The 22,256-nt window shown below is 53.3% G+C and overlaps 1 protein-coding gene across 2 annotated transcripts in view; it reads left to right on the forward strand.

The window, feature by feature from the left end:
• Positions 1 to 664: 664 nt before the first annotated feature.
• ESYT3 (extended synaptotagmin 3) overlaps positions 665 to 22,256 on the forward strand; it is a 49,297-nt gene continuing 27,705 nt past the window's right edge. Inside the window, exons 1-3 of one of the 2 annotated variants that reach the window (XM_070577561.1) lie at positions 665 to 1,234; positions 17,198 to 17,239; positions 19,200 to 19,334. In XM_070577561.1, coding sequence (XP_070433662.1) covers positions 917 to 1,234; positions 17,198 to 17,239; positions 19,200 to 19,334 — 495 coding nt within the window. In that variant the 5' untranslated portion in view covers positions 665 to 916. The remainder of the gene's footprint in view (positions 1,235 to 17,197; positions 17,240 to 19,199; positions 19,335 to 22,256) is intronic. The other variant, XR_011527581.1, reaches the window with a different exon arrangement.

Here is a 22,256-nt window from a genome sequence, read left to right on the forward strand (position 1 = left end):
AGATGGAAGCCATGGGCTTCCCAACTGACCCCCAAGCACCCCAGCTTGCTCATCATTTCTCTTGTCATTCACCCATCGCTTGCCATGCTGGGCGCCCCAGAGATGAGCAGGACTGGCCTGGCCCCTGGAAACTCCCGGTCTGATGATGCAGGGGATGAAGATTCAACCTGACACCCGCACAGAGGGTGGGGAGTGCAGGGCAGAAGAGGGGCACAGGAGGGGCCCTGAGCTTGGTCAGGTTGGACTGGGAGCCGGGCCTACGCTTTATATATGCCAGAGGATGGGGCAGCGATGCAGAGCTGGAGGGGCCACTCGCAGGGCTTAGACACAGGGTCAGGCCCACCCTGGGGCTGGGAAGGCCTCGAATGCCCAGCTAAGAGTCTACACTGGACCGCAGATTGTGGACTGGGCGTAGGAAACAGGTTTTAGGTGATGTTTATCCACGACAAGCCATTTGTCCACATACCTCGGTGAGTCATAAACCTCTTGGGGCAGCACTTGGTCCAACCCAAGTTCTATCCGGATGTTGCGACTGCACCCTCCGCTGACGCCTACGCGGGACGTTGAGGTCCCACGGCGCCCTCTTCCAACGGGATCATTTTTGGGCCCCAGCAGGCGCCAGCCCCCGGTCGGACCCCGCCCCCTCCCGCCTGGGCCCGCCCCTGGGGGCGGAGACCTCGGGAGCTGTGGGCCTGGCGCCGAGAGGAGCGCAGCGGCGGCGCGGCCCGCGGTGCATTCCTGGGCTACGCGCTCCAGGGCGCGGCGAGGACCCGGAGCGCGGAGACGGCGCAGGGGCCGGCGGGGCAGGGGCGGCGGTCCTATCCTCGCGCTTGGAGGAGAGATGTGCCCAGGAGTCGGGGTGCGCCGACCAGAGCTCAGGTGAAGCTCTCGGAAAGGGCAAGACGGAGGCGAGGAGATGCCAGCGGAGGAGCCCTGCGCCCCCGGTGCCCTGGGAACCCAGCGCGAGCCCGGCGCCGAGCCGCGCCTGTCCAGCCAGCTGCTGCCCGAGCTGTACACCTTCGTGGCGCGCGTGCTGTTCTACCTGGCGCCCATCTACCTAGCCGGCTACCTGGGGCTCAGCATAACCTGGCTGTTGCTCGGCGCCCTGCTGTGGACGTGGTGGCGCAGGAACCGCCGCGGGAAGCTCGGGCGCCTGGCGGCCGCCTTCGAATTCCTGAACAACGAACGCCAGTTCATCAGCCGCGAGCTGCGCGGCCAGCACCTGCCGGCCTGGGTGAGCCGGACCGGCTAAGAGCCGGGCGGGGGTCGGAGGTGGGGCGGATGCCCTTGGAGGTTCGGAAGGAACCTGCGGTCTGCCGGGGAGCTGGGGCGCACAGACCCGAGGGAGGGCGGGAGCCCCACGACCTGCACACCCGGTGCCCCACCGCGCCCGGCGCCCAGACCCTGGAGGCGGTGGCCGTGCCCCTCACCACGGAGCCCCTCAGCCGCATTCTCACTTCTGGTCGGGCTGCTCTGGGAGCGGGGAACCTGGGTTTCACTTAAGGGCCCAGAGCCCAGGAGAAAAGTCACGGGCGGACCACACCCAGGAGAAAAACAAGGGTGTCTGGGACTCTGCGAAGTTGCTCGAGAGGGAAGCAGAGGGCATTTCTTCTACCCGCCTGTTGATTCGCAGAAAGAAGGCAGGGCGCGAAACTGATGGGCAAAGACAGCCATGGCAGAAACTGGCCCGGACAGAGGGAGGCGACCGGGCTAGAGATGGCAGGGCAGGGATGGGGCTGAGAGCGGGCAGCGGAGAGGCCCAGCTGCGCTGGGTCACGGGCTTCCCTCCCTTCCTCCCTCCGCCTGGGAGGGATGCTCAGTTACACACACACACTCTACAGCTACAGACCCATCTCCTGGTGTGGAAGGCCTGGATTCTGGTTTCTCCAACGCTTCTGGTTCTGACAATCACCTGGTCCACTTAAAAACAAGTTGTGGGCCCTACCTCACAACCCCTAGGTGGGGTTGGGGCACCCATGTGAATCTTATGATTAGGCGAGTTTGGGAAACACTGCAAGAGGGGCGTTCAGTCCAAGGCGTGGTCTCTGGGCACCTCCCCCGCTGGGTTCTTCTCTGGTACTTCCAGAAATGCTCAGGCCCACAGAGGAGAGGTCCAGAGGCCGCCAGACCCTCATTTCCTCTGGCCTGAGGCTTGTGTTCTAAATTCCAGCCAGGCCATAGGTTCCTCACTCCTGCCCATGACAGTGGCCATCAAAGTGGGGTGTGAGAAGAAAATATCAGAAAGGCCTGTTTATCTTTAAAAAAAAAAAAAAAAAGAGAGAAGTTCAGCCTTACTGTATCAGTTTGTCAGAGGTGCCATATCAAAGTACCACGGACCGCGTGGCTTAAACAACACAAGTTTACCAAGACCAAGGTGTCAGCAGAGTTGCTTTCTTCTGAGTCCTCCCTCTCTCTCTGGCTTGCGGTTAGCTGACTTCCTCTTGTGTCTTTGCGTGGTCTTGCCTGCGTACATGTGTCCAAGTTTCCTTTTCTTATAAGGTCACCAGTCAGATTGGATTAGGGCTCTCCCTAATGACCTCATTTTAACGTAATCACTTCTTTAAAGGCCCTATTTTCAGAAACAGTCACCTTCGGAGGTACTGGGTTTAAGATTTCAACATATGAATTTGGGAGATACAATTCAGCTTGCCGGCACAGCGTGGAGGCGCAGCGTGGCCAGTGTATGCGGGAGCACCGTGTGGTTTGGCCTGGCTGAAGTGTGTGATGGCGCTGTGGACAGGGGCCAAGTTGTGGCAGGCCTGATGGAGGTTGTGCCTGACTCTGAAGGTTTTGGAAGCACCCTGTAAAACACAGCATGGAGGGAGGAGTGAAGCTGGAGGAGAGAAACCAGCTGAGAAATTGATTTAAGCCAAGATGGCAGTAGCGGGGATGAGGAGGTGGGGATGAAAGGTGTGTGCGAGTGGGACTCCACACGCTTGGTGGCCTCTAGATTGGCGCAAAGGAAGGATCCAGGGGTCTCCGGGGGGCTTTCTGATTTGGGGAGCTGGACACCCATTACTGGGGTTGGGAATCCAGAAGGAGAAGCAGATCTGGGGAGGATGGTTGTCTGTGTGAGCACCTGTGAAAAGCATGCAAATAGATGTAAATGTGGGCTTTTGGACCCACTTCCTGAAGGTTTCCAAGCCTCAGGATGGTGGGGAAGGCCTGGGACCTGCTTGGGTAGATATTTTTCCGTTCTCTCTGCCTCCTGAGGAACACGTTCTGCTTATGAAGGCAGAGATATGTGGCTCTGGGTATGGTGGGGGTAGCGTGACCTTTGCCTACGATTTTGGAGCACAAGTGTCTTTATACTTAAATGCAGTTCTCAGGGTGCCTTCTTCTGGGTTTTGAGCACTCATTTCCTTCATGGAGGTAGGGCTGATGGCTTCTGACCTCCTTTAATATCAAGAAATATTTTTACAAAGTAACAGATGGCAAACCAGTAGTCAGGAACTGAAAGAAAGTTGAGGGTCACCAGGGCCTGGTATGTGCTACCACCCTCAGGCCTGCCTCGCTGTGCGGCACCCACTGGGCGGAGGGGTGGGGGGGGATCTACAGCCCACCTGCTGCTTGTCAAGCTGAGTGCTGTTTGGAAAGTGCACCTTATTCTACTTTGCACCAAGCACCTGTGAGGGGGTAGAGAACAAGGCCAGGCTGGGCTGGAGCCAGGATGCCGTTGCGCTCCCCTGCCAGGCCATTCTTGGTCAATTCTTAGCAGCGCCTTGCTGCCCTGTTAGACTCCTCAATACCGTGCTCCAAGCTGCTGCCTCCAGGTGACCCCAGAAGTTGCTCTCCCTCGTTTGGCCTCGGTGTCCTCACCTGTAAAAGGAGGTTGTTTCTGGTCAAACTTCGACAGACCTGCTCCTCCTCTGGTTCTCTTGCATGGAAGACAGAACTTGAAGAAAGGATTCTTCTGCTTTAAAAGGGGTCACAAGGGAAGGACCTGTGGATCCCCTTGTCTGGTGAGTGTGGCCTGGCCACTCTGAACAGAGGAGCGGCTGCCACTCACTGTTTACGTGCGAATGTTCCTTGCACATTTCTAGATATATTTTTCAAGGAATTAAGAGCCTGCTCAGCCCTTGCCAGGGCTGGGGACTGTGGACAGCACAGTGATCAGAGTGGGGCCTGTGATGCTACCGGGCTGGTGAAACCCCCCCTCCGCCTCACCTGGCTGTAGGCCTTGAAAGCTCGGGCCTGCACATGGTCGTGGTGAGCTGAGTGTCTGAGAAGCCGCTTGTGCAGGGCCAGGCCCACTGGAGTGCGCAGCAGCAGCTGGTGCTGTATCTCCTCAGTTTCCCAGGCTTCCTGACTCTGCCTTTTCCTAACGTGAAACTCATTACCATGCGTCCCAGCTGCAAACGTGTCTCTGGAGCTGGATGACCGCAGAGGCTGGAGCAGGTAGGACGGAGCAGAGCACGTGGGTGAGGCTCCATCCTGTGGCCCTGGGGCTGCTCCTGGAGGTCTGGAATCCCAGCTCTGGTGCCCCAGGAGCCACTGCCCTTTGGTCTTCAGAGCCGCTCCTTCATGCTCTGGGCTCCTCAAGGCCCTTCTTGGGTAACTTCGCTGCTTCCCTGCCCCACCCCCCTCGGCATGGGCCCTCGGTTAAAGGTCTGCAGGCGGCCTCCCCGATTCGCCCACTGGTCCGGCCCTTCACTGCTCCATGCATTTTCGGGTTGTTCATCAAACACTTGACCACAGCTGGGTGGTTGGTTTGTGTATCAGAGATCTGTTTGGCCCCTGCCACGGCTGGACTGGCCTGAGGAGGGAAGTTTGGTGAGAGCCTCGCCCGGCTCCATGTCAGGTGGGCTGTGTTTGGGGCAAGAGGGCCTGGGGCCAGGTAGAGAGGGGAAAGAAAACCTGGTAGTTTCGTCCGTCTGTGGTCTCAGGTCAGTCAAGGGCTTGCTCTCCTGCCCTCTGATAGCAGTCAGCTGGCAGCCTTGTAGGAACAGTTAACCCTTGTGAATCTGCCAGGGGGAGGGGGAGGGAGCTGACGTGATGTGGTGGCAGGGATGGACTTGGATCCGATGCTCGTTTACTGGGGGACCTTGAGAAGGTCCTATCTTCTCTGGGGCCCTGATTCCCCTCTGAAAATGATGAGGTTTTAGGAGATGTTCTGTAGAGTGTTTTTAGCTATAGGATCTGCCATCATGAATCAGTCCCAAATTAGTCTTTCTCTGGTGCCACGTGCCCATAGGACCCTGTTCCCCAACCTTTCCCGCCTATCCACCATCTACCTGGGGGTGCTGGCTGAGGCGAGCGCTGGGGAAGGGTGAGCCATTCACCCAAAGCAGTGAGCATTCCAAGGCTCGCAGCATCCCTGGGATGCTGGTCCCCTCCAAGCCTCCCTGCCAGCCAATCAGGCCACTGGCAGGGCCAAGTGCTTTGCTTTCCTGGGGCTGAGAGTTTGACGTTCTTTCTGTGGGTAGAGCAGCAGTCTTCTGGGGCCCAGTTCTCATGGTCTGTCCTGAACTGATCATTTGTTAATTAGGGGAAGTAAATGCACTGACAGCTGAGCTAGGCTGGGCTCTCTCAAATTAGACCACAAAGCTCAACTCTCGGAGCCAGTGACATGGAAGCTGGTTTTAAACATCAGTACTGGTTGCGGGTGGCTTGGAGTTGGGAGACTTCTTCCCTACGAGGTCCCTGCAGCCCTGTGGGGCCATTCGTATGGCTTGGAGTCAGGCTTGTCCTCAGGAAGGAAGAGGCGTGGCAGGTTTTAGCCTGCCTCTTGAGTCTCTGCCCCATGTCTTAGTGATGCTTCACGGACTTATCATGTCCTGGGCCAGGATTGAGCAATAAGGAACAGAATGTGGGCCTCCCTCCCTCCAGGCCCAGCGCGGGGAGCTCAGGCGTCCGTGTTCATTCCTGGACTCAGCAGGCAAACATCGGTGGAGGGCTTGCAGTGTGTCAGACAGTGCTGCAGCCTGGCCCTCGACATGAGTGACACACGGTCCCTGGCCTCAAGGAACCCCCGGGCTAGATGAAGATTCAGAGCCACGAGAACAGGTTCTGAGAATTGCAAGGTTCTGAGAAGGCCTAGGGGGAGGGTTCTAAGCGGGCCGGAAGTCACCCAGGAAGGCTCCTTGGATGAAGGAGCAACATCTGCTGGGTGTTGCTGGCGTGGTCAGGGGTGGGGGACTCAGGGCCCGAAGTTTTCCACAGGTTTGGTCACTTGAACTCAGTATCTCATCCTGGGGTGTCCAGGTTCTGGGACAGCAATTTATGACACCCAAACTCACAGGAGACTGCTTGCTGCCTAACTTACCAGGGACTGGCTGTCCCTGGGACACGAGTGTCTGCAGCAACCTTTTCTCCAAGCCAAGGGTCTGAGGATGTGAGTCTCTGGGAGGTCCTCTGGTGAGTGAGGAACAGGGCCAAGGGCGGGACAGCCCCGTCCCCTCCTCTGACATGGCTCTCTCTCCCGTGGGCAGAAAGGTGTGGAGAGCTGATCACCAGCTTCTCTTGGCCTCCTGGCCCAGAGCCTGGACAACAACAGAGACGGCACGTCTGTGGGAATGTCCCCAGTGCCTTTGGGGGAGCCACTGGGAGATGCGAGCTGCCCCTTGATGACCCGTGAAGGCCACAACCCAGCTACTCCGAGGAGCAGGGGACTGGGGCCTTGCCTTCCCTCTCTGCCCCTCCCACCCCTCCATTCAGACTTACCTCCCCAGGCAGGGTGCCAGGGGAGCCCTACCACCTGTATCCCAAAGTGCTCACCTGCACCTGAGGACAGAGGTGGCCCTTCTCCTCCTCTACTGCAAACGGGTGGCGGGGGGGGGGGGGGGGGTGTGGGCGGAGAGTTAGGATGTTTTCTGCCCGTGGGAACTATTAAAGGGACAAAGGCCCATTCTCTTACCACCCTGTCATTTCAAGGGCGGCAGGACCAGCGCCTGCAAGCCATCTCTGTGGGAGCGCAGGGTCCCGCCCCAGGGTACCCCAAGTCATTCGTCCTCCCAATGCTCAGAGTCAAAGCCAAGGGATTTCTCTAGGACACAGGATGTTTCAAGACCCTGGAGTCACCCACTCCATTCCTTGGCCCAGGTTGTGTTTACTTTTTCAGTAACTGGTTATAAACTGCTTAAAAATCTGTTTTTTCTGGTTATAAAAGTAAAAATATTCCCACAGTAGAGTTATTTGAAAACAGCCTAAAAGTGAAAATTAGATTAAGCATTTACCATCCTCCCCCAAACCCCCAAGATACCTCATTATATTTGGGTGTACTTCCTTTGTATGGAAGGTCTATGCACACAATTTTTTAAAAACTTGTGCATTTTTTTTCCTTTTTCTCCCAAAGCCCCCTGGTACATAGTTGTATATTTTAGTTGTGGGTCCCTCTAGTTGTTGCATGTGGGATGCCGCCTCAGCATGGCCTGATGAGCAGTGCCATGTCCGCACCCAGGATTCAAACCGGCGAAACCCTGGGCTGCCAAAGCAGAGCACGCGATCCTAACCACTCGGCCATGGGGTCGGCCCCTTATTATTTTTTATGTTCTTAACATTATATTACAAACATTCTTCAAAAACACATGTTTAAGAATTATGATATCCTAAATATGAATATGCTATAAGCTGCTGACCCATTTGTCTAACATTAATTATTTCCCAGTTCGCCCTGTCCAGGCAGCTGGCCAAGGTGGATGGTGGCCCCTCTCTCTGTCTGGAATTTCTCCCTCTGATCGGCCAGTCTGGCTCCCTTGGCTTTTCGAGTCCAGGCTCAGGGCCCACAGCCCCCCGAGCAGGTCTCCATCACCCCACTTCCCGTGCTGATCACTTATTTTTAGGTCTGACTTTTCCTCCAGACTGAACGTTCTTTTAAGGCAGCGGGTGATTCTTGTTCATCTCTGTACCCTCAGCTCCTCACTCAGTGCCCAGTACGTAGTAGGCTCTCAATAAAAGTCTGTTGTGTGAATGACACAGGGGATGTCTGCTATATAAATCTTAGTCCGTGTTTCTCCAGTTCCTTGCTAGAGATTCCTGCACACTAAACCAATATGTCAAAGCTCATGAACTCTTAAAGCTTACCGTTCCTACCTCACTGCGGCCGTATCAGCATGGAGTATTATGTTTTCTGGCCTTTTACTAGTTTGATAAGCAAGAGGATAAGTTTTTTAACCTGTAGGCCTTACCAAACCTAAGTGGGTCATTGAAATCTCCAGCAACTTACCTCCCTCAGGTCTCCTTGAAAAAATGACTCTCTGGACAGCTCAGGGCAGTCCCCCGCTGCTCCGAGCCCTTATTCCTCAGCAAAGGGCGACAGGCTCCTGGCACCAGTGTTCTTGTCACCGATCACTGCCTTTGGGGTTGATCTGCTCAGCTGTCCTGCTGCTGCTGGGTCCAGCTGACTTAGGCCAGTTTGCAGGCTGGGTGTTATGGAGCCTGTGGATTCTAGAACAGCGCTAGACAGAATTTCAAGTTGGCAAAGCAGTTCTTTCCCTTAAAGCACTTTTAGCAGGGTAATTTTAAGCAGACGAGTGGGCAGATGTAAAAGCAGTTTTCGTGGTTGAACGTTTACCTCTCAAGAACAGAGAAAGAGGGACAAAAGGCTGCGCTTCGTCAGGAGAAAAGTGAGTGAGGGGCCTGTTTGCCAGTAGAGCAGGAACCACTGAACAGGCCCCCACAGAGCAGGGGCCTGCTTGTGTAGGACATCCCTGCAAGACGCCGGAATGACGGGTCTCCTCTCCTCTCTGAGCCTAGGGAGGGTGTTGGCAATGCCAGTGTGTGTGGGTAAGAATGCCCTTTGGGGCGGAGAAGAGCCACGAAGCTTTTTTTTTTTTCAGCAAAGAGGGTGTGTATCACATGTACACACACCTGTGGATGTGTCTCAGTAGTTCTGGGAATGCGTGTCTCAGGTCTTTTTGTATGTGTCTGTGTATGTGTGACTTTGTGTGTGTCTGTGTATATCTTGGTATGTATGTCTGTGTGTGTGTTTCTGTATATGTGTGTCCACGTATCTCTGTATGTCTGTGTGTCTCTTTGTATCTCTGTGTCTGTGTCTCTGGACATGGCTGCTCCCATGGGAGGAGCTCCCGTTCCTGTGAGAGGGAGCCAGCAGGAGTCACCTAGTGACAGGCAGGCCCTTTAAGTGAATCCCCCTGCCTCCTCAGAGGGTCTGGTGTCCAAAAGCTCCTGTCCAGGCCTCCCACCTTCACCCCAGCCCCTGTGGGCCGGGCCCAGGCGGGGACGCAGCCATCACTCTGGCTCCATTTCCTCGCTACTGTGAATCATTTTTCCTAAAGGGTTTAAGAAAGCAAGCACATGACCACCTAAAGATGACACATCCATGTGGGCTGTGTTGGTGGCCTCTGCCAGCCTGGAATTCTGACTTAGACTTGAGTATGCTCTACAGTCTGTCTCTCCTCCTTAAGCTCTCATTACTGCCACTCCCTTGACAATGTCACAAAACGCTGTCATTAAAATATTAGCCCACTTTGCCTGGAAGGCTTCAGCCCAAGTACAGTGACATCAGCAAGATGTGTGTTAGCTTAAGGAGGCCTCAGATGGGGGCCAGGACCCCATCTATTTAAACTTCTCCGGGGGTACTGCAGGGGGAATAGCAGGCATCTGAGAGCCTGGTGACATGACCGTGGGCCCAGGCAACTTTGGAATTTTCCAGGCCTGCTGTGGGGAAATGCCCACACCTGGAATCCATCAGTCAGGGTAGCATTCACACTTCTGCTGGGTGAACCTTGCTCTGAATTTGTCTCCGTCTGGAAGCTGATTCCCATCCATGATCTCCCTTGACTGTAGATCCAGACTGCAGATCCTGGGCAGCACAGGAACTGACAGGCTCCCTTCTCGATCAGAAGAGACCTGAGCTGCAGGAAGTGCATCTGGACTCGACCCTGCTCCTCTGCCCCCTGGCCGCACTTCCTACTCCTATGAGGTGGCGGCTATGGGGTGGGAGGGCTCCCCTTTTAGGGGCAGGGCAGTGCCCAGAGCCTGCGGAATCATGGTATCGGAAGTGTTTTTCGCCTGCTAGCCCTTGCCTCCTCTTGCTCTCTGTGGCACAACAGAGATTCCCTTTGTAAAAGAATTGAAGTCCATAGGCTGCTGGTAAGAATTTGATGACAAAGCAGTGTTCTCCCAGAGTGACAGCTGGAGACACAGGCTGTGACTTTGAAGCCCTAGTTCGCAGCCCCAGGGCCTGCGCAGGTCCCCCAGCCCGGGGAGCCCTGTCCACGCGTTCCTCCACACCCTGCAGCACCACGATCTGAACGACCTGGGCGGCTCGTCAAAGATGCAGGTTTCCAGGCCCCTGTCCCATCCTCCTGAATCAGGATCTCTGCGGGCCCTGACCAGGAGCCAGTCTGTATCGAGCTCTCAGGTGGTTTTCCTTCGGAAAGGTGGAGGAGCGCTGCCTGAGGCTGGTCCTTTGCGTTGCCAGGTGGTGTGGGAGTCTGTCTCCCCGCTCCCTGGTCCCGGAGACTCCCCGCCTCGGGGGAATTGGCACAAAAGCTCAGAGGTTTTAGGACGCAGTCTGGGAGCGAGCACCTGCCTTCTTTTTGTGCCTTCCCTCTGTCTACCTAGCGAGGGAGGGACACAGACAGGCTGGGATTTGGCCCCTCTGCCAGTCTCGCCGTGGAGCGCCTCCGTTGGGCGGAGCCGCACATGCACCCCACAGGCGGCGGGCCCAGCAGGTCTGTGGTCTGTCCCCGGGACGGGACGGATGGCTCGGCCAGTCAGCGGAGGCCAGGGACACAGCTGTCGACTCGGGTCCTTGCCCTTGGCCTCAGCCGCTTTGCCGTGTGATGCTCTCCTCATCTTCTATTCTCCCTTCTCAGCGGTTCCCCAAAGGGCTGAGCTGCAGGCACTGGGAGCCCCAGTAGAGAATTTGCGGGGCTTTGGGTCACACAGAACTGGACACATAGCCCAGGTGACCTTGTTCTTGGCGTGTACTTGAGGTCAAAGGTGTCAGAGTGTCTGCACCTCCGGGGTCTATAGAGCCGCCAACAACACTCACCACTTCTGGAACATTTACTCTGTGCCAGGAAGGATACTGAGGCCTTACAGGCATTGGCTTCTTTACATCGGTTTTTCAGGAACTCTGTGAAATTGGCAGTATTGTGCCCATCCTGTGGAGGAGAGAACTGAGGCATACAGAGGTGGAATTTTAAATGCACAGGGAATAGTTAGAAGAACACTAAGAAATGAACTTTAAATACTGACGTTTCAGGTGGGGGAAGGGGAGGAGAAAATGGGCAAGAAAAGATTTGAAGGCTGGGCTCAAATCCCACGCAGGTGAGAAGATCTGGGTTCTGGTCACCTGGGTGATCTGGGCAAGTCCTAACTCGTCTCTGAGCCTCTCCTCCTCTGTAAAATGGGGACAGTTGTAGATTTGCTGGTCACCTTAGGGAGTTTTAGGTGGATTGAATGAAAGTGTGGATGTCCTTTGTAAGCTGTAAAGCGTGGCCTACCAGTGAAGACTCAGGTCCCATGAATGCCATCCTCAATAAATTAGACTTTCTATGAAAGAGGAAAACACAGCGGATGTAAGGTTTTCTTACGAGGAGTGAGTGGGGAGGTGTGGAAAAGCACTCTGTGATCAGACAAACCTGGATCCCGGGCTGAGCACCAGCACTCCACAGCTGGTGATTGTAAGTAACCTCTCTGAGCCTTAGTTTTCTAATCTGTAAAATGGAGCTAATAAGGGATTAAGGTGAGTGTTAAATGACATGAGATAACATGAACTCAAAAAGATTAAAAATAGGATGGGCAACTTTGAAACAAAAGAAAGCTGGAATAGCAATTTCCATATTAGACAAAATAGAATATAATTCAGCTAAATCATAGAGACAAGGATATTGTATCCTCCTAAAAGGAGTAATAATTAATAAGATAATATAATAATTGTGGACATATATATACTTCACAATATAGATTTGAAATATAAACCAACAACTGACAGAACTGCATGGAGAAGTGAGTAGTCAACAGTTGGGCTTGGAAACTTTAATACATTCCTTTCTGAAAATAAGGTAGACAGAGAATAAACAAGGATAATGAATATTCGAAGGGCATGATTAATAACTTGATCATACATGGAACAGTCATGGAAATTGGTCATGTACTGGCCACAAAGGAATTATCAACATATTCCAATGAATACCATCCTACAGACGGTTGAGATGATAAAGAAATGAAATTAAAAAATGATAATAAAAAGCTATAGAAATCTCACATGTCTAGATATTTTTAAGTATTACTATTTAAGAAGTCATTGTTTAAGAGGAGGTCAAATTGGAAATTACAAAAAAATTTGAAAGCTGAATAACAATGAAAACAGTGTCAAAAATTGTAGGGGAATTTATAACTTTGAATTTATTTATCATAAAACAAGAAAAATTGAAAATGAATGATTCAACTCCAGAACTCAGAGTTCAACTGTAAGAACATAAGAGTAATAGATTTAGATCAAAGAAATAAGGAAAGAAATAATAACTATATGGATGAAAATGAACAAAAATTTAAAAATAGAGATAAAGAGGAAAGAAAATTAACAACTAAAGCTAGTTCTCTGAAAAGATTAGTACAATAGGCAAAACCTTTGTCAAGATTGATCATGAAAATATAGAAAAGATGAAAATAAACAAGATATGTGATGAAAAAGGTAGAAATAACTACAAATATAACATTAAAAATAACATTATAAACAACTATACATCAATACATTTGAAAACCTAGATGAACTAGATACATTTCTAGAAAAATATAAATGCCAAAATTACCACAATACAGAGATAAGTAGACTTTGAATACACCATTAAACACTAAAGAGAGAAATGGTAATTTACCACCCCAAAAAGCCTCAGGCTAAGGTGGTTTTATAGGTAAGATATGCTAAATTTCATTGATCGGATAATTCCTATATTTGCAAGTTATTTCAGAAAATAGGATAACTAAAGCTGTCCCACTCATTTTACAATTCATTGTAAAATCTTTATACTAAAAGCAGACATGAACCGTACAAGAATAAAAATTGTAGGTATCACTTTGAGTCACGAGTGTATAAAACCTAAATGAAATCTCAAGCTAACTAAATATATTACACTTTAGTGGGGTTTATCCCAGGAACTAGAGAGGGTTCTGTTTTAGAAAGAAACATCAGGTAAGTTGACCGCATTAATGGAGAAAAGGGGAAAAAAAATAACATGATTATCTCAATAGATTTGAGAAAGGACTGAATATAGTTCAATACCCACTTATAATGGAAAGCTCTTAGAAATTTGTAGGAATTCAACAGAGCTTTCTCAACCTGACAGGGGCCGTCCAGCCCAAATACCATCTTTAATAACTGCAAAACCCACAAAGTAATCTAGCAAAATATGTACAAGACTTTTACAGAAAAAAGTTTATGATCCCAGATGTGAATAAAATCAAATGTGAATAAAGGGAACTATTCTGTTCATGGATGCAAAACTTAATATTGTAAAGATGTCAGTTCTGCCAGAAATTATAAATTCAAAAATACAGTCATGCGTCGCTTAATGACAGTGATACGTTCTGAGAAATGCTTCGTTAGGCGATTTTGTCATTGTGCAAACATCCTGCAGTGGACTTACGCAAACCTACATGGTATAGCACATCTAGGCTGTGTGGTACTAATCTTCTGGGACCACCGTCACATACGCAGTCCATCGTTGACGGAAACATCATATGCGGCACGTGACTGTAACAATCAAAATCCCAGGAGGATCTTTTTGGGAAGATCGGCAAGATGATTCTAAAATTCACGTGGAAGTACGAATACCTACTATTAGCTAAATCAGTTTGAAAAAGAAAAGCAAAAGAGAGGAATCGCCTCCAAGGTCGTCCTGTGAAGCCGCAGAGGTTGAAACAGTGTGGTGTGACGTGGGAGCAGGCACGTGGGCCGTGGAGTTCAACGCCAAGTGCAGAACACACCAGGTACACAGGGAAGCTGATTTATGAGGCAAGGAGCTTCAGGAGTTAGGCAAAAGATGGACTTTTTTTTTTTTTTTTGTATGGGATGTTAGAAAATTGCCTTAGTGAGAGTGTGGAGAGCAATAAAATTGTGTGCCTATCTCACCTGCTATAAACAATTCCAGACAGATGGAAGACCTAAACACAAAAGCTAAAATATAAAGCCGATAGGTAAAACTCTAGAATAACTTTGAGAGTTTGGAGTAGGGAAAGATCCAAAAAAGACCAATTATAATGGAAAAACAGTGATTTGTCCACGTCAGGCTGAGGGAGCAGTGGGATGAGGAGATGCTCCACAGCGTCGGTCTCTGACTTCGTTCCCTGGTCCAGAACTAAGTCAGGGGCGGTCACAAAGGAGGTGGCCGGGCTCCTGAGTACCGGGTCACTGGGGAGTGACGACAGGTGCTGAGGTTCAGGCCGAGGGCAGCCTGCAGGGCGCCTAAGGCAGAAGCTGGTGACTTTACTGTCTATTTGCTTGATCTGAATTGCTGCTCTCATCAGGGGGTTCAGACTCGCTCTCTGGAGGAATCTCTGAGTGAGGAGCCTCAACCACAGACATGGGTGGCCACGGGACACCATGAAATGTACTCAGTGTGCGCCCTGGGCGTGCCGGTGCTGTCCTCACTGTCAGGGTGGGTGTGGGTCACCCTACAGCAAGGGGTGGGCTGGCCACTGATAGCTCACAACCAACCCTGACTGAACTCCAGCATCATGCCAGGAGCTTGTTAAAAGTAAATTGGAAGCCCCACCCCATACACTCTGATTCAGCAGGTGTGGGGCAGCTCAGGAATCTTCGTCGGACTGGCTCCCACGTGTGGCCAGGGTTGGCCCCGCCAAGCTTGATCACGTTTCCAGGGCCCAGCAATCAGAACCTCTCAGCTTCCGGGGTGCAGAACCGCCTGGGGGTCTGGGTGGGAGGTTGGAAGGGGTGTGCACAGAAGGTGTGTCCTGGGAGCAGGAAGGAAGTGCAGTGGTTAGGATGGAAGGAGGAGAGAGAGAGGCCAGGAGTACCAGTGAGAGCCCAGCTGTAACCAAGCTCTCCTCCGTGGGGGCCCCTCCGCCCCCCGCCCCCAGCCTTGGTACTGACCCTGTTCTGGAATGGTCAGTTCATTGCCTGCTTCCTTACCAGTCTGGGAGCTCCTTGAAGGCAAGAACCTTGTATTCAGTCATACATTCATTCATTCTACAAATATTTATTTAGACATTCATATGCCAGGGACAGGCGCCAATGGGGAACCAGGCTGAGTCAGCCCACTAGGGCTTCCAGTCTAATAAGGAGGCAGGAAGACCAAGCAGCTGTACTAGGCTGTGTTAAAGGCCACGATGGAGAACCGGCAGACACCTAACAGGGACACCTATTCCCCACCTGAGAGATCTGGAAGGACTGGCTGGAGGAAGTGAAGTCTAAGATGGCGATGGGTGGGGCAGTCGAAGGGGTGCAGAGAAGTCTGTTGCAGACCTAGGGAATGGTGTGTGCAGGTCTTTGTTGGGAACAGAAAAGGCCAAAGTGGCCGTACTGACGGGTCTCAGGGCAGAGTCTGGGGGATGAGGCCATGCTGGGAGCTGGGGCCCCTCTCAGGACCCCTGTGCAGGAGTTTTTACTTCAGTGCTGGGCAGTGGGATGGGAGCAATGGAAGGGGCTCCCCTCCACTTGCCTGGTACCCAGCTTGGGACCTGACCTGTGGTGGCTGCTGGGGACGTGTGGACCTGGCTGAACTGCACGGGCTGCGCCTAGCTCCTGCCCCGCCTCCCCCAAGATTCCTTCCTCCAACATTCCCTCTGTTCCTGAGGGCTGGGCCAGCTCCCCCTCTGGGAACCAGGCAGCACTTTCCTTCAGTACCCAGTAATGTTAAATGCTTCTTCAGGTTAGTATGGGCCACTGCCCAGAGCTGGGGAAACTGAGGCTGCGAGCATGGCATGATGTCCCAGGAGTCGGAGAAGCACTGGGCTCCTCTCACCTCTCAAGGCTGATAAAAACTCCTCCTAAGGGAACTCAATGCGTCTGTCCCCTCCTTTGGGAGTGGCTCTCCTCCTTGGCAAGTGGTCCAGGCCAGGGTCTGAGTTTGGGCCTTCAGGGCATCCCCGGAGCTGGGCCAGGGCCTGGCACCTGTGGGTGTGCACTAGGTGTGCACTGCACTAGTGTGTGAAGTGCATGGACACATGTACACAGTCCCTGGACAGTGAGCCTTCTGAGCCCCCAGAGGGAAGGGCAGGCCCTTTCTCGACCGTGGGGGTCCCTGGCCTACTGTGAGTCTGATCCCGAGTTGGCCTCGTGCTCGGGACTTGGGGCTTGGCCACCGTGGCTGTCACTACCATTATACTGATCCATGTTTTTGCCAGGCACCGTACGCTAAGAACCCCTCCATCTGTCCTAGAAAACCTTCTGGGGGGAGGTGGTGAGCAGCTCAGGAGACATATTTGGAGACCGAGACTCTTGAAGGGGAGGGGGTGAGCACGCTCAGAATCATGTCATGCAAAGGTTAGCCAACAGGATTGTCACTTCATCTTGGGGACCCCATCCCAACTGAGGGATGTGGCAGGACTCACCCAGCAGGCCCAGTGGCTGGGGGTGTGACCTGGAGGAAGCTCTGCTGTGTGACTATGGGACCTGCCCCAGGGGCTTTCCTGCTGGGGATGCGAGAGGCTTGGGGGGCTCCTGGGAGCCCAGGAGGGGCAAGGAGAGGCCCTCACCAGCTGTCAGTGAAAATGACCTGATGCCCTCTTTGGCCTTTCAGATAAGCACTAATTACCTTCAGAGTCAGCACACTGTATATTGTTAAGTGAAAAAAAGCTTACAGAAAGGCACAGTGACCTCAGTTTCTGTGAAAACTGCACATACTTGCTTCTGGAAGAGACTGGAAGGAAATGCATCGACTTTTAAGAGCCATGATCCTGGAGTGGCTTTCTCTGATAAAATATTTGTCATTTGGCTTAGCTACATTTCCCAATTTTTCTACAGAAGCAACCATTACTTGTGTCATTAAAAGGAATAAGGGGGACGGAACCTGCAAGGAGCAAAGGCGGCTGTTCCCCTGGGGCGGCCCACGGGGGCGGTGGGGCTGACCCGCTGAAGCGGCCCCGGACCGCCCCCGGGCCCAGCCGGCGGCCTCCCCCGCGGGTTGCTGTTCTTGCCGCCTGCCCTACCGCACGGTGCGCTCCTTGCGGATGGACGGAGGGCGGGGCGTGCGTAGGGCGCCTGTCGGCTCCATGGGGCGGCAGGTCTCCAGTCTAACTTCTTTTCGGGGCTTCTGTTCCCTAGATCCACTTCCCGGACGTGGAGCGGGTCGAGTGGGCCAACAAGGTAAGGCCGGGGTGCCCTGGGGCCAGCCTCGGCCTCCCCGCGGCCCTGAGCTGGGTCCCCCGCACATGGCCCTTCCCCGCTGCGGGGTGGCCTTCTGCCTGTCTCACGCTTCCCACGCTCAGGTTCTTCTCATCACCTGATAGGCTGTCTTTTCTTTATAAAGTGTTTTTGGTTTTAATTGTGAAATTACTGCATGACCACAGCAGAAAAGTTAGAAAATACAGAGAGAAAAGTCCCCCTCCAGGGCCCTCCCCCACCCCAGGCCAAGATCAGTGCTTTCTGGGGAGAGGAAGGCGGTGATGTGACAACTGCTGCCAGATTTCGCCTGATTTCCAGTCGAGATCCACAGGCACTGTGTGACCCTGGGCAGGTTGCCTAACCTCTCAGAGCTGGTTCCCTCATCTGTGCAGTGGGAATAATTATGGCCCCTGCGTCGTGGCCGTTGTGACGATTAATGGGGTAATTAATGCACCACAGTGCCTGGCATGTCGTGAAGGCTGGTGGAGCTGTCATCATCCCAATGACTGCTGTTGGGTCCTTCATGGGAACTCCCCAGGGATGTCCGATGGGGGTGGGGCCCGGGTCCGGCCCCCCCCCTTACAGCCCAGGAAGCAGAGTGGCCCCTGGCTGATCTGCCGAGCCTGGCCCTAAACCTGAAGACTCCTGCACCCCGCCCCCCAAGTCTCGTGACTCAGGACTTTTTCTAACACAAGCCTTGCCTCTGTTCTGGAAGAAGTTTACCCCGTAGCAGGGATGACAGGTATAAAAAAGGCCTTCCTGATGGTTTTTGATTTAAGGTTGGCATTCTCCCGTTACCGGAAATGTCATTGCCGAGTGGATCAAAAACCTTTCCCAGCCTCTGGGTAAAAGTCGGAGGGAGTAGGTTGCTGCTTTAAGAGGATTTCTGTGGATTAATGTGGGGCCCGGGGCCCCTGGGACAAACCTTGGGCTGTGCCCCCTAACTGGAGTTCTTCCTGCACGTTGCCAGCTAGTTCATGGTCCCCGCATGCGTGGCGTCTTTCTTGCACTAACACATAGACCCACAGTAGGGGTGATACATGGCCGTTAGGAAGAGGCTCCCTGCTGAGCTCAGGGCATGGATGGGGGAACAGCTGTGTAGACAGACCACACTAGGGCACCAAGTATGTCCCAAAGAGCTTCGTACTCAAGAGGCGCTCAGCAGGTGACAGAGCAGTGACATGGGAAGAAGGGACTGGCCCCTAGAACAGCCCTGACACCTCGCCGCCTTCAGGCTCTCCAGTTACAGGTTCAGAACCGGGGAAGGCGCATCTTTAAGTGAGGCCCAAGTCCGCGAGAAGGAAGAGCGAGAAGCCTTTACCCCAAAGAGAGCACAGTGGCCGGCTACCCGCCCTCTGCCCCTCTCTGATCCCCCTCTCTGATCCCCTCTCCATCTCTCGGCCTCCCTCCCTCTCCCGGGTCCACGCTTGGTTCCCAGACCAGCGCCTTAGGTCACTCCGCTGCAGACATCAGCTGAAGGCAGCCTTTCCTGATTGCTAGAGAAAAATTAAATCCACAGGGAATGATTTAACTTTCTCTTCTGATTTTTTTTTTTTCCTTAAACCTCTGACACCTGCTACTTGTTTTTACACCACGGTGTCGGTTCAGCTAGTTTCTGTTTTAGCTCAGAACTAAAGGGCTTCATGGTGTTAAGTTTAGTGAATGACTGTTGCATGGTGCTTTGCAAAATGGTCCCAAATCTTGGGGTCCCACTGCCTGTGCAAGAGCGAGAACCGCTGGTGTGGTTCTCCGATGCTTGACTGACAGAGGGGTGGGGGCGTGGTGGGTAGACGGGTGGGCAGGCAGGTGACGGGTACTGCAGCTCACGTGAGGGCCATGCGACCCCACCGCCGGGGCCAGGGAGTCCTGAGCAGCCGTGGGTCTGGGGTGGGGGTGGGGGGGCGCACGCCGGACCACCAAGGTTCTCTTCCTGGTCTCACAGGTCATCTCCCAGACCTGGCCCTACCTGAGCATGATCATGGAAAACAAGTTCCGGGAGAAACTGGAGCCCAAGATCCGGGAGAAGAGCGTCCACCTGAGGACCTTTGCCTTCACCAAGCTCCACTTCGGACAGAAGGTCGGTGCTCCCTGGGGAAGGCCAGCAGGACCCGCTCTGCCGTTTTTTCTCTGTCCCCGCCCCTTGCCCCAGGTCACTAACCCCACTGAAAAGATCCCACTGGACCTCACAGGTGCCAGCCCCGCCTGCCCTTCCCAGCCTCTCGGCCTCTGTAGACCCCCCACCCCTCACCCCCCAGCCCAGCCCAGCCCCCCTGCCGGTTCTCAGGAAGCCTGGCTCAGAGAACGAGGAGGAGGGGTGGAACTGACTCCACTTTTCTTAAGCAACATCTTGAAAACACGCCATGAGGGGAAGCCAGCCAGATACAAAGATGTACAAGCCACGCTCGCTGACCTCAGGCCTCCGCTGGGGAGGACACGCCTTCACGGAGTGAGACAGGGCCGCGAGCAGTGTAGACTTCTCTCCTCACCAACGGATTCTGCCGTCAGTGTGACAAGCCCACGCTAGTTCTGTGAAGATGACAGGTGGCCCAGGATAAGAGAAGTTTGTGGTTAACATACCTAACGCCATGTCCCTTTCTAGACTGAGCTTCCTGTTCTCCCCCAGCCCCAGAGTGCCCCCTCGAGATGAGTCTTATCTTGATCCCCCAGGCAGAGAGCCGCAGTAATGTCCATCACCCGGCAGATGAGAGGCGTGGCCATCTGGTTGGCTCTGGAACAAGCAGCTGTCAGAATGCGGGAGTCTGCTGAGAGCTGTCCCCAGCCCTGGGTGTGCTCAGCCCTGCCCCGCTGGCCCCAAGTGGGGGGGGTGGTCAGGCAGGCCTGAGCCCTGGAGATTCTGGTTGGTGCCCCTCAGACTCTGCCAGGACTGGCTTGTCCCAGCGTCTCTTGCTCCACTCGTTCCTTCCCTGGTTCGTTCATGTCTGACTTACTGAGCATGGCTGTGTGCGAGGCACCGTACATAGACGGATGGCCATGCCCCTGCCTGCAGGAAGGTCACTGTCCTGTTGTAGAGGCAGACACATTAACTGGTGGATGACAATGTGGCAGTGTCTGCACGATGGTGGAGGAATGTGTGAATTCAGGACTGGAGCGTTGTGGGGCTGTGGCAGTCAGGGAAGACTTCCAGGAGGGGGTGACGTCTGGGTTGGCATTTGAAGAATTCAGCGGACAAAGCCAGCAGGCTGCAGACTGCTGTGTTGATAGCAGAGCCTGCCCGGCTGTGCTGCTCACTGGTGATGCCCATGGAATGTGGCCCTGCTGGAAAGCTCTCCCTTCCTGGCAGCATCCACAGGCCTGGTGGTGGCTGATCCTAAGGGATGATTTTTATCATGTCAGGAGAGCCTGGCTGACCAGATGCCCTGCCCTGCAGGAGAAATACCTGACTCCTGGTCCTGGCATGCAAAGCCTTCATATCCTGGCTCCTCCCACTTCCCCTCGGCTCTCACATCCCCTCCTCTCACCTCCTCTCCTTTGAGGGGGTCACAGAGGACTCCTTATGTGACCTTCCTGGGCTTGGCAAGGACCCAGTGCACTTGCCACACCCCCTTCCTTCATGCCCATGAGTGTTTCCAGCTCCCTCCTATTCCCATGTCCATGCCCAACTCTGCTCTGTGCTGTGATGACCTTGGGCCAGTGACTTAACCTCTCTGAGCTCCAGTTTCCTCATGTGTAAAAGGGAAGTGAGGTGGTTGTGAAGCATGACTGATAGTCCTGGCCTCAGGGTCGTTCTGCATGGCTGTGTGAGTAGTGCTCTGCCAGTGGAGGCCAAACGCCAGCCTGGCACCCTTCACCTAACTGTAAGCCCTGGGCCTGTCCGGCTCTGCCTGGAACAGAGCAGATGCTCAGATGGTGGTTTCCCTCCTCTCTGTGGTGGGGCCCCCAGGCGGGCAGCCTCTCCCAGGACCCGTCTCTGCAGATGGGGGTCGTGAGGCTGGCTGAGCTTTGACAGGGGCATGCAAACCAACCCCAGCCCGGGAGCAGGCTCCAGGCTGTGGGGGTTGGTCAGTGTCCCCCAGGCTTCCTCTGGCTTTTCTGGGTCTTTAACATCAAGGCCCTGGAGGCCTGGGCAGAGCCAGGGTGCTGTGTGGCCTGAAGCTTCTACAATTCTGGGGATTCCCTTAAAGAAAAAGAGTATAAAATTAAAAATGTAAAATTAGGACAAAAATTGGTACTAAATAAATATGAGAAAGAATGAGGAAATAAATCCTAGCAAGTTATACATTTTAAAAAGACATGACAAACTCTGGAAAAATTACACATAATTGTAATTAACTGCTCAACGTGTCCCTATAATACTTTTTTCCCTGCATTTTTTGCTTTGCACTTTCTGATAACCTTTTCACGTGACAATGCGTTTGTAAGTATCACCATCTATGGAGAGAATAGAAAGATAATGGAATCTTTCCTCTAGTGTGGTTGAATTTTTCTCTCTGACATTTTATGATGAAAAATTTCAAACATAGAGAAAAATTGAGAGCATTAGGCAGTGAACCATCTGGATCGTTCTGTTGTTAAAATTGCTCTGTTTGCTTTAGTGCGTATCTCTGCATCCGTTCCCCTTGTCGTTTTTTTAAATGCATTTCAAACTAAGTTGCAGACGTCAGTGAACTTCACCCCTCCCCACCTCCGTATGCATATCACTAACTCAAATTCAAGTGACATTTATTTTTTATCCTTGATGAATAATAACCACGCGCCACTCCAGTGCCACCCGACAGGAGGATAAGAGTCTGGGCAGAGGGGGGAGGAACAGGTACCTAGGAGTTCAGCCCTCGGCCCCTGAGGCTGGGACCGTGGCCCTGGGGTGGGGCACTTCAATTCCTAGGGTCGGATCCCTCAGTCAGGGACACTGCCCTCTTCCCTTGCCCTTAGGGGGCCAACTCCTGCTCATCTGTCAGAACTGTTTAAATGCCTCCTCCTCCAGGAAGGCTTCATTAACCCCCGTCCACCCCAAGCTGGGTGAGGAGGAGCTCCTGGAGGC

This window comes from Equus przewalskii, chromosome 15 (genome assembly GCF_037783145.1).
Source record: "Equus przewalskii isolate Varuska chromosome 15, EquPr2, whole genome shotgun sequence".
NCBI classification, from domain to species: Eukaryota; Metazoa; Chordata; class Mammalia; order Perissodactyla; family Equidae; genus Equus; species Equus przewalskii.